The sequence below is a fragment of the Pocillopora damicornis genome, chromosome 2, assembly GCF_964200805.1.
Source record: "Pocillopora damicornis chromosome 2, jaPocDami1.2, whole genome shotgun sequence".
In the NCBI taxonomy this organism is placed as follows: domain Eukaryota; kingdom Metazoa; phylum Cnidaria; class Anthozoa; order Scleractinia; family Pocilloporidae; genus Pocillopora; species Pocillopora damicornis.
Window position 1 is genome coordinate 17,599,758 of NC_142671.1, and position 14,311 is coordinate 17,614,068.

Consider the following 14,311-nt stretch of genomic DNA (forward strand, 5'->3'; position numbering starts at 1 on the left):
TTTCGCTCACTGCGTATTCACTGATCAAGCGCCTGACTTAGGCTATGGTTCAGTCGGCTTTAGGCTCAGCATCAAACATATTGTATTGCACAAATTTCATGTTATTAACGGTTCTCACTTTATTAGGAATACCATTCATGACCACGCTGAAAGCAAAATGATTATTCTTGTCTATTGCATACCCCATGCATTTTTGTCAATTTTTTCCGTCTTTTTAAGTTTTTTTTAGTTATTTCTCCCTCGTTCTCAATCCCTTCTCTTCCGTGCGTCACAAGAGAATAGTTGCTCCCTCAATTCGTGGACTTTTCTACAGATGTTTTGGTTTGAGTTGTGCTAATTGTTGCCCAGGGAGAGCGAAGTGGTTCTGACAGTTATATACGTACACAAGCTCCTAATATGTCTAATCCAAACGAAGTACGAAACACCAGATAGACGACGCATTGGTGTTTTTAATTCGATTACTTTCCAAGAATATTATATCGACTTTTTTTGCATTATGAAAGGTTAGCAACAAAACACAACAACTAAGGAAATGGCAGGTAACCATATATATCATGCATAGTGCAAGTAATCCAAAATATAAAGTCAGGAGCGCTCGTTTGTCGTAATCAAACTACACCGTGTTTTAAATCGGATAGATTAACAATTTATCGGCTGCTACACTTGTTTTTGCCGTCAAGTCAAAAGGTCAATATTGTATCGAAACATTGCACTCTTCAAAATACTTCGTTGGGAAAATAATACTTTTCTTTTCCGGCATTAATTCAGTTACTACTGCAAAAGACTAATTTATTGCTAGAGACGACTGTCTGACATTTTTACCTTCGGCAATTTTCTGCACCATGCGGCGATAATTACGTGATAAAGGGTTACTAAGTTGAGGTAAACACCTTTAAAAAGAACTCTTATTCGATGTTATGTTGTTGAAGCGATATCACTAAGCCGGTGGAGCTCAGTTCCCTTGATCATGTAAAGGAAAATATAAAATATAATTCGAAGACGAGTGGGTGAAAAGGGAAATAAGAGAGTTTATCTTCCCCCTCAGTACTCCAACGTTAGTCTTCGCTCAATCTTGCGGTTAACCACTCACGATAAACAATTTCTCACGCGTGTCACTAGGTGCACGGACCAATATTTATCATTAAGTGCGCTTTAAAATGAAGATTAAGTCACCATTTCAATATCAAAAATAGAAAGTAATCTTTTCTGGTGTCTTGCTCTGCTCTTAACAGAACCTTGTGAAAAATAATGAGCATTTGCTTATGGACATCGCCGTCACTGTCATACGAAACCACACCCACTCGTTTCTAATCTTTTCCTTCGTCAAAGCGCCTAATTAGGCTACAGTTTTCAAAACAGTGAATGGAGTCCAATTTACGTCACGTCAGGGCATATGTGGCAAGGGAAAATGCTTAAAAAACTCTTAATGGGGAGTGCATTAATAGTCCATTTTTGAGCCCATTGGTGAGGTGATTGAGAACATCAGCACCTACATCGAACAATTTTAATGTGATATGCCTTCAGGGAATATTATCGCAGAATAGAGAAGCATTTTAACAGAGGTCTTATGCAATTCCACACAACTGAACTTTGGTTCAAGATTACACGAGAGTCGAGCTATACGGTAATTATCCACGCTAGCTTAAATTTCGTAGCCCTTAAAAGACTAATTGCTGTTGCACAGACTGTAGAGGAACTAGGAGCTTGATTCTCTTTGCAAAAACTAACTTTGATAAAACAGAAAATATGATGAACTCAAACCAGACGCAGCCAAATTCGACAGGAGCTTCAGATATAGGGACAGTAACAATTGTGCAAGTGACATCGTATGCGCTCATAACAATCCTCGGGACTGTTGCAAATTTACTGTTGTATGGTGCACTGCTGGGAAAAAAACAACGAAGCCCCAGTGAATATTTCGTGCTGAATCTGGCTTTTACCGATCTCATGACGTGTGCAGTTGGGATTCCGTTAGATATGGCCGAAATTTTAATCCAGCGTTGGCCATTTGGAGCCCTTATGTGTAAAGTTGTGTACCCATTTCAGACGGCTTTAATAGGAGTTTCAGTTGCAACATTGACATGCATGGCCATCGAGCGATATCGGGCCATTGTGACACCTTTCAAGCCAATGATAACAAAAAGAATGGTTAAGGTTGTGATATCCGCTGTTTGGTGCATATCTGGTGCTCTTGTGTCACCTTACATCGTTGTTCTTGAACATAAACGCGAACAGCTACAGTGCACCGAAGCGTGGCCAAGTGAGAACTATCCAAAAATGTTCACTATGTGTGTTTTTCTACTCTTTTACTCTCTGCCTCTGTGTATTATTGCCCCGGCATACATTTGCATTGGATTCAGATTGTACTCTGACGGAAAAAAGATGAAACGATTCAGCATTAAACAAGGTGCTGGAAATCAGTCGTTCCGAAAGCTGGTGAGGCAGCGAACAAGGACGAATGTCATTATTGTGAAAACGTTTTTGTTCGGTGCTGTAGCGTTCTCCCTGTGCTTGTTACCCTATCACATTATGTGGTTATGGGCTGACTTCGGAAATGGTGCTCACTGGAGTTATTTTGGAGATGTACTGGTGTTTGCGAACGCTTTGGTGTATTTCAACAGTTTAGTGGACCCATTTATTTTTGGAGGCACTGTGATACGACACAATTGGAGTAAAACATGTGCGGCCGTGCTTCAAAGGTGCTTGAATATTCAAATGGTTAACGAACGGCGAAAGACAAACAACAACGTATCCCTAAAACAACAAAACTGCGATAATTCAACAAAAAAGCCGTACTTTAAGCTTCCAAACGCCCCCATTATTTATACTTCGTCCGTATGAACACGGATCATTAATCTGGCTGTCAAGTTATGTTAGTTATTTAGCGCTAGAGATCGCTTGAGTCGCCAAGCGAGTAAAATATATCAGTTTGTTAAACTTTTCAGATCGTAAGGTATCAATGTTATTTTCTCTGAGGGCACAATTGTTGCGAAACTTCGATGTTAAGTTTAAAAGCTGAACTCATTAACCTCTGAAAGATTTAACTAGGCCTTCGATTGCCAATTATTTTGGACCTCGCCGAGTAATCGATTCAGAGGCTTACATTTTATCTTTGATACTACGCGATAATGCTAAATAAAGATAGGAATTGCTGCTGTTTGATAAGCTCAATGATACCTTCTGCACTGATCGGGTGCATGTAGCTGTAAGTTATCTAAGGCCATATTTTGGAACGATAACATTTAACAGTAGTTTCGTGTAGTACCTACAGCCTAACGACCTAGGGTATACCCCCTATTTTGTAACACCAACCGTTTTGAAAGGGAGCTTTCATAAAATTTGGCGTCTGTTCTGGAAGATTTCTTGGATCCTGATGACACTTTTGTAACCAAAGGAAACTTTAATTGTCAAAATAATTAAAAGCTTTCCGGGTAAGATGAACCACACCATCCTGTTTCCTGAAGAACACAAACCGTTCAACTTGCCTGACGTAAATAGGCAGCATTCACTTTAATCTCTATCTCGTCTGATTTGTTTTTTTATTCCAATTATTATTATTAATTTTTACGAGTTGAGATTTCGTGCTCTTTTTGTGCATCTCAGTCACACCGGTGGCTGATAATGACATCATTTCACATTTCAAAAATCTTATTATTTTCATAGTTCGTAAAGCGATCAAAGTTTCAACCAACTAAGATTACACTACAAAAGTGAACACAAATTTCCAGTTTTTAGATTACTTAAATAATGTTTGAGCAAAAAGACGAGTATTTAAAATCAATTGTGTCAATAACCGACAATTTGATCAATCGTTGTCCTATTTCAGAAAAGAGCTCCAGACTACAGGGTATTATTTGGGTGGGTGCAGGAGGAAAGCGTGCGAAGGGTGCTGGTAAGGTGCGTGCGCACAAGTACTTGTGACATACTTCGTCCTTGTAATAATCAAATCCGTCCTTCTGGATTCCTAAAGCAAAAGGCTCTTCCTGCAGGTCGACACATTCTTAACATTGCATTTACAGGTGTTGTACCCAATTAAGCCTAATTCACGTAGTAATACTTCAGCTGCTGAGACGTGTTAGTGCTAACTAATTTTTCACTGCCTACCAGAAAAACGACCGTCGGTGAATGTAGACTAAAAATATTGCCAAACCAGACGAAACATTACAGAACTATTCCGAATCAACTCAATTTTTTTTAACAACGGTGTCTCATGTATGATTAGGATAATACGATTTCCTCAAAATCATCCCTCATTCTATGTGGATTAATCAACTTATTTACTATTATTGTAGACCATTGAGTGCTGGAATTATAGATATGGTATTTACGCGGGCTGGAGCACGCGATCTGGGCTTGAACTGTTAATCAAACGCAAGCTACAAGTTATCGTGGGAAATGCCCCCAGGGCAAGATGGTTTTTTAAATAACGTTCTATTAATTATAGTTTTACATTGTAAATTATTTAAAAGACAGATTAAAAGCAAAGAATTATGATAAAAATTCCATGAAAAGATGATGTTTTTTTATTCATGGTTAATCCTAACAAAGCCAAAACAAATAATCCAAAACTAAACCAAAGAAAACAAAATAGAATCTCTAGAATGCCAAAGCCTTCTTTTCTAACATCGGGCAAGAGGATCACTGCACACAAAGCTGAGTATCCCGCCTAAAATTTTTCAAAGTCCTTGGTGTAACACAAAAAACCCCTCTGCAATCTTAACAGTGTCGCGATGTCCGTAAACGATTTGAAACAATGCACAAAAAGGTAATTTAGCATTATCAACTGCGTTGACGACGTAAATTGGCCACCGTAAAGAGTTTCAAAGCTGACGTTTCGAGCGGTAGCTCTTTGAAACGTCAGCTTTTTTAACTCTTTACGGTGGCAAATTTACGTTATCAACTCAGTTGATAATGCTAAATTACCCTGTTAAAAACTCCCATTGACGCGGCACCAGAGTTTCTGTAGAAACTTACCCCTTTTATTCAATGCATAAGAAGGTACTCTTTCTTTGGAAACGGTCCAACAAGCGTAACGAGCGCTATCCTGAAGGAGCGATTGGGGATTCATGATTCCTTTACTTACGGATTTCAAATTCATGCATTCATATGCATTTGTGACGGCCCTATTCTTGATAGATATTTTACACCCGAGCCAATCAGACTTATTTGATCTTAGCAATATTTACCAAAATCCCTCACCAAAGTAGCAACCGCGAAGCGAAGTAAACAAAACCCAAGCAATCCTGGATTGTTCTCGACGCTCATTTTTGAGTAAATTGTGCTAGCAAGGAAGGTTATTGTTCGAGAAGTAACCACAACATAAATTATCATGAAACTGAACAGACTAACATAATTCTTCTTTAATGACGTCTGACTGAGCTTGTTACTTTTTTATTTGTTCTTTGATTTGTCAGATTACATTTTCTCGGCAGATACAACACCTGCACTAGCTGACTGCAGTTTTGTGGGATTGATAAATTTAATACTTACATAGTTTGGTTCTGTAACATGTTTCCTACAGTGAGCACAGTTCAAAGTATAGTGTTTTGATTATCTGTGACCATTTCGCACCATTATCTTACAGGGTTTCTCTTTCTGGAGGCTTTGAATTCTGTCTCGTTGATCGATTTTTGCTAGTCTTCATACTGGTCTACCTGAAAATTTATCAACGCACACTCTGTTACTATATGAATTATTAAGCATTTTTTGCACACTATCTTAACTTAACTGTGATGGTGCATTCTGGATAGTTTTGCATGCACATAATTTTAACCTATCCTAACCTGGGTAAAGCTATTTTTAGCCAAGCGCCATGATTTAGTATTGTTTCTCAAGTGCTAGCCTCTTAAATGAAATATCTGATAGGCTAAGAAATGCCTCTAAACTCTGTAGTAGGCATCATTGTCAATTTTTTAAAAATATTTGTGCGAGATGCACATCCGATTTTAGTACCAGTCCACTTGAGTTCTATCACAAATGCTGTTATCTTATTCACTCGCTATCTATTCCGTGATAGACGCTGAGTAAAGTAAATGGTCGAATAGTGTCGGTGCAATTGTAAACAGAATAAAAATACTGAACTACACAGGCCAGTCTTTTTCAGTTTTGAACGAGCAGTAAAATTGACACTAGAGCAATCAGCCTATTCGCTCTCGATTTCTTTGCGTGATGGTTGATTCGGGCTTTGCTCTCACCAACTACTGAGTATCAAGCGAGGGAAATCTTTAGCCCATAATCTGATTGTTAAATAATGACTCTCACCCACACAGCCCAATATTCTTTGTAAGTTTGCCTCGTATACTACCATGTCACGAGTCACCACAAGAAAGAGTTTGACAATTTCAGTGGTAAACTAAAAGAGTAGAATTATATGGATAGATTTTGTACCGCAGTGAATTTTCACGGGACGTAACCATATATATCAAGACGGTTTTATATTTCATTTTATTTCAGGGATTTGATCTGAGGTATCAAACTACAGTAAATACTTACTGTCTTAAAATGCAATATTTCCTTCTCAACTCTTGTGACTAACACAGCCAAGTGGGAGAAGTGCCCCATAGCGAGGTTAAAACTTAAAGGAACTAAAGAAGGTAAAATTTCTTGACACTGATAGAATTTTAACAGAAAGCTAGAAAAAAAGACGTGTGTAAAGTGATATTCCTTTGTTCACTCAGAAGAGACATGAAGACCTATTGCACTTGAACTCAATAATTTTAATAACTTCTGTCGGTGATCTGATAAGGGCAGGCCGATTTTCTGAGAACTGCCTTCTTCTTCAAATTCATTTATCAAGTTTAGACATGAAACATTGCATTGTAGATATGGTGTTTATCAGAGCTGAAGTATAAGCGACCTGATATTAGAAAGTTTATCAAACTAAAAGTAATCTGAAAGTAAGAATTGTTAAGTCATTGTGCTTCACCAGCAAACGTAGATATCGATGTTTCAAAGTTGGAAGTCTGCAGAAAACAAAGTTTGATGTTTAACTCATCAAGAGATAATTAGGGTTGTGATTTCGTTTTTTTTAAATATTACATCTCTTTGAATCTGCAAAACAGTCGATAACTTGGCATTCCTCACATGGTTTCACAAGTAAATTGTGACAGAAACGGGCGCCGGCCAAAAAAGGCTCGTTATGAAAGGAATACAGTAGTTTTTCTCTTTTCTCTAATCTACTGATTTCTCTACTGTTTCAAATCAATTTGAACAGCGTTGAACACTCATATCTGCGGTACTTTTGATACAGCACATCTCTGAGTTTTGGTCACATGGAGTCTTGTAGATCCCCTTATTTGTCATCCACAACACTCACCTGTCTTAAATAAAATGAAGCCACGTAAACCCCATGCAATAAATGATGCTTTCTTTAATTTGGAAATCAAAAGTTAACATTTATCACAAGGGAAGATAATTCCTACTACGACGACTTTCATAGTTCAAGTGGAGAGTATTGGATATTTAAGGCAATACAACTCCAATTATATAGAAACGATGGTTTGAAAATGTGCTCATTTACAGACGCTCATAAGAATGTGGGTTCAATGACTGTCAACCCAAGCCAAAGACTATGTTTGAAATTCATTTTAAATGGTTACTTTTAACAATACCTGGCTAGTGGAGACTTCGAATAACGGCCAAATTAAGGGTCATTTCTTCTGTGTTGGTTAAATTTTTCTGACTTATATAGTGAGGGCTTGAGGGGTCTGACTCGGCGCCAATTTAAAGGGTCTCCTTTCAAGCAAGATACTATATAACAGATCTATTCTCCGACTCCTTTGTTGAAGAGGCGGTCCAGTCTTTTAATTAAGTTTATCTTTTTCCAATCTTGTAAAGATTTCAGTCAAAGTTTATTGCGTCTGCATATGAATTATAAGGTTTTTTAGGTCAAAAGTAATGACCACGTTACTGACCATAATGGCACGGTTTCGGATGTGTTTCAACACAAATTTTTTACTCAACTTAATTTATATATTAAAACTATATACTTAACTCTATATCATCTAGGCACTAAAATTAAGGGTTGCTTCTAAAGCTTAATGGTATCGAGCTTTTTGTTCAGTAGGTTACAAAATTCATCTAATATGCATAATAAATGAACAGGTGTAGAGCATTATAGTTACTCTTTAAAAATATTTGCGCGCAGTGTAGACCCGATATTATCTACTCATTCTTTGAACACAACATTCTCTAATGTTACATTTTGTAACTTAGTTTCCAAATAAGTTCCGCGTATATTGTTTCCTTCAGTATCTAATTCTTAGTAGGAAAGAGTTTGGCCAACGATTTCAGCTCCGAACTGAAAGAGAAATTCTTGCGATAGAACTGGGAACGAAACACGTTCAGGATGCTCACTTGGAAGGTGAGTATTGTATCAGGACTGCACTGCACCACATTTCAAGGATTCTTATGGTTCCCAATCTGTAGTATATACTGTTTTTCTTCAAAATTACAATATTATTAATATCACCATTTAAAAATTGAATGAATATTTACGCGGATTGTTCCCGCTTGCAACACGAAAGGGAGAATACCTTTCATATCACCAAATTTAGGTTTAACCTATCTATTAAATAATTTTTTGTTGATGTTTCAAAATCAAATTATCTGGAAGTATATTTTAAATTGCAATGAATTACAATAGTTTTGGGGTACAGCAAACCAAAAACAGGGACAAATTTCGACGTCACTCGATATAGAAATCTTCTATAGGAGCTTGATAGTCGAGAAATTCAGCATAAAACTTCTTGAAGGCAAGCCTGTAATCACAAGAGCAGATAAAACTCGATTAGTACTTTTAACGGAAGAAAGAGTGTCTATGTCCGTTATTTCAAGCCAAATGATGCCGGACTGAACCCAGCCAAACAGGAGAAAGCATTTCAGCAAACGCAGTACATAAAAAAGCCCACTGTCATTCGGCAACATTGTCTTGGCCATCATGAAACTGAAATGTTACCAGTGATCGTTGAGCCAAGCTAAGGGGGGCCAAAGTTATTACAAGTGACGACGATCAAGCCGTGGGACTGAATTATCCACACTAGGATCTACTTTAGGGGTAATCCATCTTAGGATTTCGTATATTTGAGGAACACCTAACAGATAGCCAACCCAAAAGGGCAAATGCAGCTTATGTGGACAAAAACGTTACCCATCCAGTCTTCTTCGTTTATTCTTCAATTAACACTAGAGATTAACTATAAAATAATTTAAGGAGGTTGACTCCGAAATAGAATCTCCAAAGAGGGTTTAGTTTCTTTGGTGTGTATTGTAGCTTGATCCACTCTTAAAGAAGATTAACAGAAAAATATAACATACAGAAATAAATAAAATAAAAAGATCTAGAAAACATTGAGAAACTCCCTACCCTACAGCGTTTGCTACTGGCTCGGTCGAGTATTCCGACATAAACACGTGACACGCAAATCGGTGATCTTCAGGATGTTTCGTGATAAAGGCGAAGAATCTGGAAAACAGAAAAACTAGTCGTTAGAATATGCGCATTGACTTTCAATTAAAAAAAGCAGTAGTTAAAATTACGAAGAAAAAAAAAGACTTTTCTAGCGTACCTGGCATTTTGTGGATGACAACCACAAAACGTTACATTCTTTAATGCAAAATAGTGAGATTGCGTTAAAGTTTCCTACGAAAAAACAAACAAACACTGTTGGGTTTAATATTTCTTTTCTTCATTTGGGAGAGGGCGGCAAAGGTGAAATAAAGCGGCATAAGCTACTCCAGAACATTGTACAGTATATAAGCATTACAGTAACAGTAACAAACACCCACCCTTAGGTAATAGAGATTGAAACGAAGAATCCAACCGGTGAATGCTTCAACAAGTTCAAAGATTTTATTTTCACCATTTTGGCATGACAGAATGCAACAGGGATGTTATCACCAGCTTCCTTGTTTATCTTTTACTTTTTTTTCCAGCCAGAGCCTATCCCAGTTTCCATGTAGCATGAATTGACTAGGAGTGTTACTACTCCCCTTTGGATGGGATGCCACTCATCCTAAGGGTACCCTCCAGCATTTCATCAGGCTTCCCTGACAATTTGCTAGTACCCATTTATACTCCTGGGTGGAGAGGGGCACTGTCAGAGTATTGTATCTTGTACAAGAACACTACATATTGACCTGGCCATGTCTTACACCTTGGACACTCAACCTAGAGTCCAGTGCACTGATTATTAGGCCATTGTATCTCCCGGCAACTGAACTATAACAAAAACCTGATGTGTTGTAAGAAAATAACTGTAAACCTTTCCATCCCTGTCAAAAAGTTTTCCTAGTTTACGTCTGCTTGATTTCTTATTAGATGCAGAGTCCTGAAATGATAGCAATAAAAGAGATCATCACTGAATCCCTACCTCGTCACCAGCACAACATATAGCATTGCGTAAATTGCAAGAAATATACATTACAGGTTAAAATTCAGTCAAAGGGGCAGATCCAGGAATTCCTGATAGGGAGGGTCCAAACATCAATTTGGAAACACAGAAATCATTTCCTCTTAGGCCTAGATAAGCTGAGAATTATATCAAGACTTTTAAACAGATTTCAACACATTCAACATTCATATGTACACCATGCTGTATTCCCCTTAGAGAGATAGCAGTTATGTACCCATGCTTATGGTGATGAATAGTGCACCAAACAACTAGTCATAGCCAACATTCAATGGACTATAAAGTTCAAATGCATAGTGTTATCCTTTTTGGGTAGTAACTAGTCAAATTTACCACTTGTAGTACCTTTTATAAACTGCTAAAAATTGGTTGGAATTCAAGAAAATTTTGCTGTACTTAATATAAGGAGAACACTGTATGTAATGTGACATCTGCACTGTAGATAAACAATAAATACAGTTTACCTTCCCTCCTAATGGACCTTGAGGATGTTCAGTAATTCTGATTCCTCTCTCACTGACATCCAGTAAACATGCTGGGGGTTTGGTAACTGATGTCAGTTGATGCTGTTTTACAATCTGAAAGGGGTTACAAATTATAATTATTATTATAATAAAAAAAGGTTTTGATGTATAGGACTCTGCAGACCCCTAATATTGGATCCCAACATCAAAGGTACACCATATGTTACACAACCTATACAAAGGCCTGTTGAATTGTAAAATTTATGCATTTATGAATGCAATGGGTGCAAGCAGGATTCTTGAAAGTAGCTGATAGTCTTCAAAACAGCCTGGCAGTTCTTTTCAGGGGGGGGGGGGAATAAAAGAAAAAACAAGTGAGAGGTTCAGTAAGGGTGGATCATACGAGCAAAGGACTGGTATTCATCTATCACTTGCTTTTACAAGGTATCAGAAGGATCTGATGTTTTTAAAGATTTTGAGATACAGAGATGAATCCTTTCAAATGAAAAAAACAAAGAAAACAAACTGTAATAACACTGGCAAAAAACTCAAGCATACCTCTCTCATAGCATCACATATGATATCATTTCCCTTGAAGCCACTCACTTCAACTGATCCGAGAAATCTTAAGAGTATGAAAACAAGAAACATAAAGTTCCTTCCAGAAAAGTGTTCAATAGATGTTTACATTGATTTCATAAACTTAATCACTCAATATATTTTGCAGTTAAGAAAAAAATTGTAACAAAATGATTTCAATGGCTTTTCTTCATGTCCAGCACTGTTTCTTTTACATTTCTATGAGCTCATGCACATGGAAAGTGAAAATTGAAATTAAATTGAGTAAGAGCATTGTCTACCTTAATAATGTAACAAAACCCCATAAAAAATTAAAATCTCGGGTCAAAGCTCTTCAGAGGTTCTTTATACAATGATTACCACTGAGGTTTTTTACATTTAACAGACTTGATAACTGTATTATTATTTTCTGTACTGCTTATTTAGTAATTATTATCAAATGGCTAACCATAGGTGGTATGTGATAGACCATTAGGTAACATTCAATGCTTAATTAAATTATTATTTAATTATATTAAATTTCAGAGCCATGAAATTTGATCTCACATCAAAGATAATTCAATTTTAGTTATTAAATATTCAAGTTCAATTCAATGGAATGTCAATTCCAAATTCAATTAAAAAAGAACTTATGATAAGTGGCCCAGAAGAAAATGATTACTGAGAACAAATCATTTTTCAGTTCTTAGGTTTCTAATTCATTCTAAATGAAACAACTCCTTGACAAATTTTTCATTTTTCATCTGCTAAAGTGTAAACACGCTCTTTAACTGAGAGCACATCAATCTGGTCAACTAATCCCAAACAGTACAAAGTAATATGTACATTACTGATGTGTAATAATTTCTTAAGCAATATCTTTTTAATATTACACTCCAAAAATCCACTTATAAAGACCACAATGAGCTCTTGCTGATTTTTTTTTAATCCTAGAAGAGTTTACCTGACAATACTCTCTAATTATAAATAAAACTTGGAATCATTTTATAACCTATATTGTAAATATAGAGATAGTACACTTGCTATATTTGAAATTAAAGATGCTTTTTCTTTCCATTTTACACCCAAATGTTACATTGTACATACCTGACACTGAACTGATTCACTTGTGTACCTCTTTTGGAATTGTCTGAAACAGTAGAAAATATGTCTTGCTGACCGCTTTATTTATGATATATATGTTTAGATCATATATGCTCTTAGTAGAATTAAATAATTATTTTTGTAAACTTATTTTTTTTCAAAATTTGCTGACTTATATTTCTAGTCTTGATCATAGTAGTGGCAAAATTTAGCCTTGCAAGTGATTAGTTAGTGCTACGAATCTCCAAGCTGCCAGAGGAAAATAGCCCCTCAAGAACTTCATTTCCGACCATTTTTCTGGCTCTAGTCTGGTGTATTGTTAAAACAATTATTCACCTTAATGTCGGTGAAAATGAATAATTGTTAACTAATATTAGTCAATGAAGACTCTTAACCAAAAAAAATTTCAATTGAGATCACTTTGAGAGTTTGATTTATTAGAAAAATCGAGTTATGATAAATTTGCTTGCTTTGGGCCAGCAACAAAAGTGTAATTTTTGAACAAACATGCTTTGCCTTTATTACGTAATCAACGTCTGTTTTTAGAAAGGCTCTCTAGCATGCAATCCATTTATTTGTTTGTAATGACGACAACACCGATGTTGATGGCAGTAATTTGAATAATAAAGAAGTTACCACCTACATAATTATATGTTTCATTCATTTTAGGAAGCTAGTTATCATTTATTTGCTATTTGTTGTTATTTCCATTGTTTCCTAATCCATAAAAGCTGAAAGGAAATTGTTTCATTCTTTTCAAAGTTAAACAAAGAAAATAGAGTTGAATGTTAGACCCGAGCTATTTTTCTGACAAGAATATCACTCTAACCTTGAACGTCGCTTTCTCGCAAAATATCAGAGACGTAGCGAGATGGGAAAATTCCTGATTCGCCGGTCCGCAAATTAATCCCTACGAACCACAGATCTTCATCCTTCTTGTTCACATGAACCGCATCTCCAGTTTCCAAGCTCACTTCGTCGTCGTGTCGGGCCACGAACTTATAAAGCGCAATGTGGGTTTGTTTGATTTTCGATCTACCGAGGTCATCTTCCGAAGATAAAGAAGTGTTACTGCTTCGTGATGAGGACGTACTCAGTCGTTTGGATTTTAATGTCACAATTTCAGCTGAATAATTAACCGACGGAGTCACTGGACTCTGGGATAAATAAAGGGACTTTGGAGTTGCTGGTAAGAGTCTTCTTCCTCTTTCTGTTTTTGGACTCATTATCTTTTGTTCGGAGACATTTCCGATATCTCGAGACTGCTTGAAATGTCCGTTTTCTTCTACGGTCGAAGTTCGGCTTGTCATTTTATCTCTGTGATCCCTCAACACATCTTTGTTTTTAATGGTGAAAGTTTCCAATTGTTCCTTCAGGGTTTCTGTATTGTTCTTCGCATTCCCGTACAGTGAAGTTATGTTTCGACCAATTGTTTCTCTTTCACCTGTTCTTGCAAGATCAGAGTCCACTAATGTAGAGGCTGCCGAATTTAGCATCGCTCAGGGAAACTTACCTTTTGTACTTCCCGCTTGAGAGCTTGTATCGATCAACAAATATTGGTGCAATATCGGCTTGGCGGCAACCAAAAAATGACAACACTTACGTTTGAGAGGCGGATCGCGCGGTTTCCCTCCGTTTTTACCTCATTCACCGGCTCTTCAGAAGAAAGGGCAGACATTCTAATATCAGTGAAGTCTCAGACCCAGAGCATGTCAGCTGACTTTTCACGATCGGATAAACTTTGAGGTTAATCTAATTGAATTGTAAATATTAACC

The 14,311-nt window shown here is 36.8% G+C and overlaps 2 protein-coding genes across 2 annotated transcripts; one reads left to right on the forward strand and one right to left on the reverse strand.

Moving 5' to 3' along the window:
- The first annotated feature begins 66 nt into the window (after positions 1-66).
- LOC113669846 (galanin receptor type 1) lies at positions 67-3,156 on the forward strand. The gene has a single exon (XM_027185927.2). The coding sequence runs from the start codon at positions 1,747-1,749 to the stop codon at positions 2,839-2,841; it is 1,095 nt and encodes a 364-aa protein (XP_027041728.2). The 5' UTR covers positions 67-1,746; the 3' UTR covers positions 2,842-3,156.
- A 4,675-nt stretch (positions 3,157-7,831) lies between these two features.
- LOC113669842 (C-Jun-amino-terminal kinase-interacting protein 1) lies at positions 7,832-14,311 on the reverse strand. The gene is made up of 8 exons (XM_027185923.2): positions 13,365-14,311; positions 12,539-12,581; positions 11,432-11,498; positions 10,874-10,987; positions 10,263-10,328; positions 9,567-9,640; positions 9,365-9,463; positions 7,832-8,759 (listed from the first exon to the last, which is right to left on the reverse strand). Exons 1-8 carry the CDS (start codon positions 14,029-14,031, stop codon positions 8,687-8,689), a joined length of 1,203 nt encoding a protein of 400 aa, XP_027041724.2. The 5' UTR covers positions 14,032-14,311; the 3' UTR covers positions 7,832-8,686.

What these genes read in the sequence shown, in the direction of transcription:
- LOC113669846 (XM_027185927.2), top strand. Translation starts at nt 1,747, where the DNA reads ATGATGAACTCAAACCAGACGCAGCCAAATTCGACAGGAGCTTCAGAT.
- LOC113669842 (XM_027185923.2), bottom strand. Translation starts at nt 14,031, where the DNA reads ATGCTAAATTCGGCAGCCTCTACATTAGTGGACTCTGATCTTGCAAGA. An exon ending in AAGGTCCATTAGGAGGGAAG is followed by an intron (nt 10,329 to 10,873) that starts GTAAACTGTATT and finishes CTATCATTTCAG; the next exon opens with GACTCTGCATCTAATAAGAA. An exon ending in CCAGTAGCAAACGCTGTAGG is followed by an intron (nt 8,760 to 9,364) that starts GTAGGGAGTTTC and finishes TTGTGATTACAG; the next exon opens with GCTTGCCTTCAAGAAGTTTT.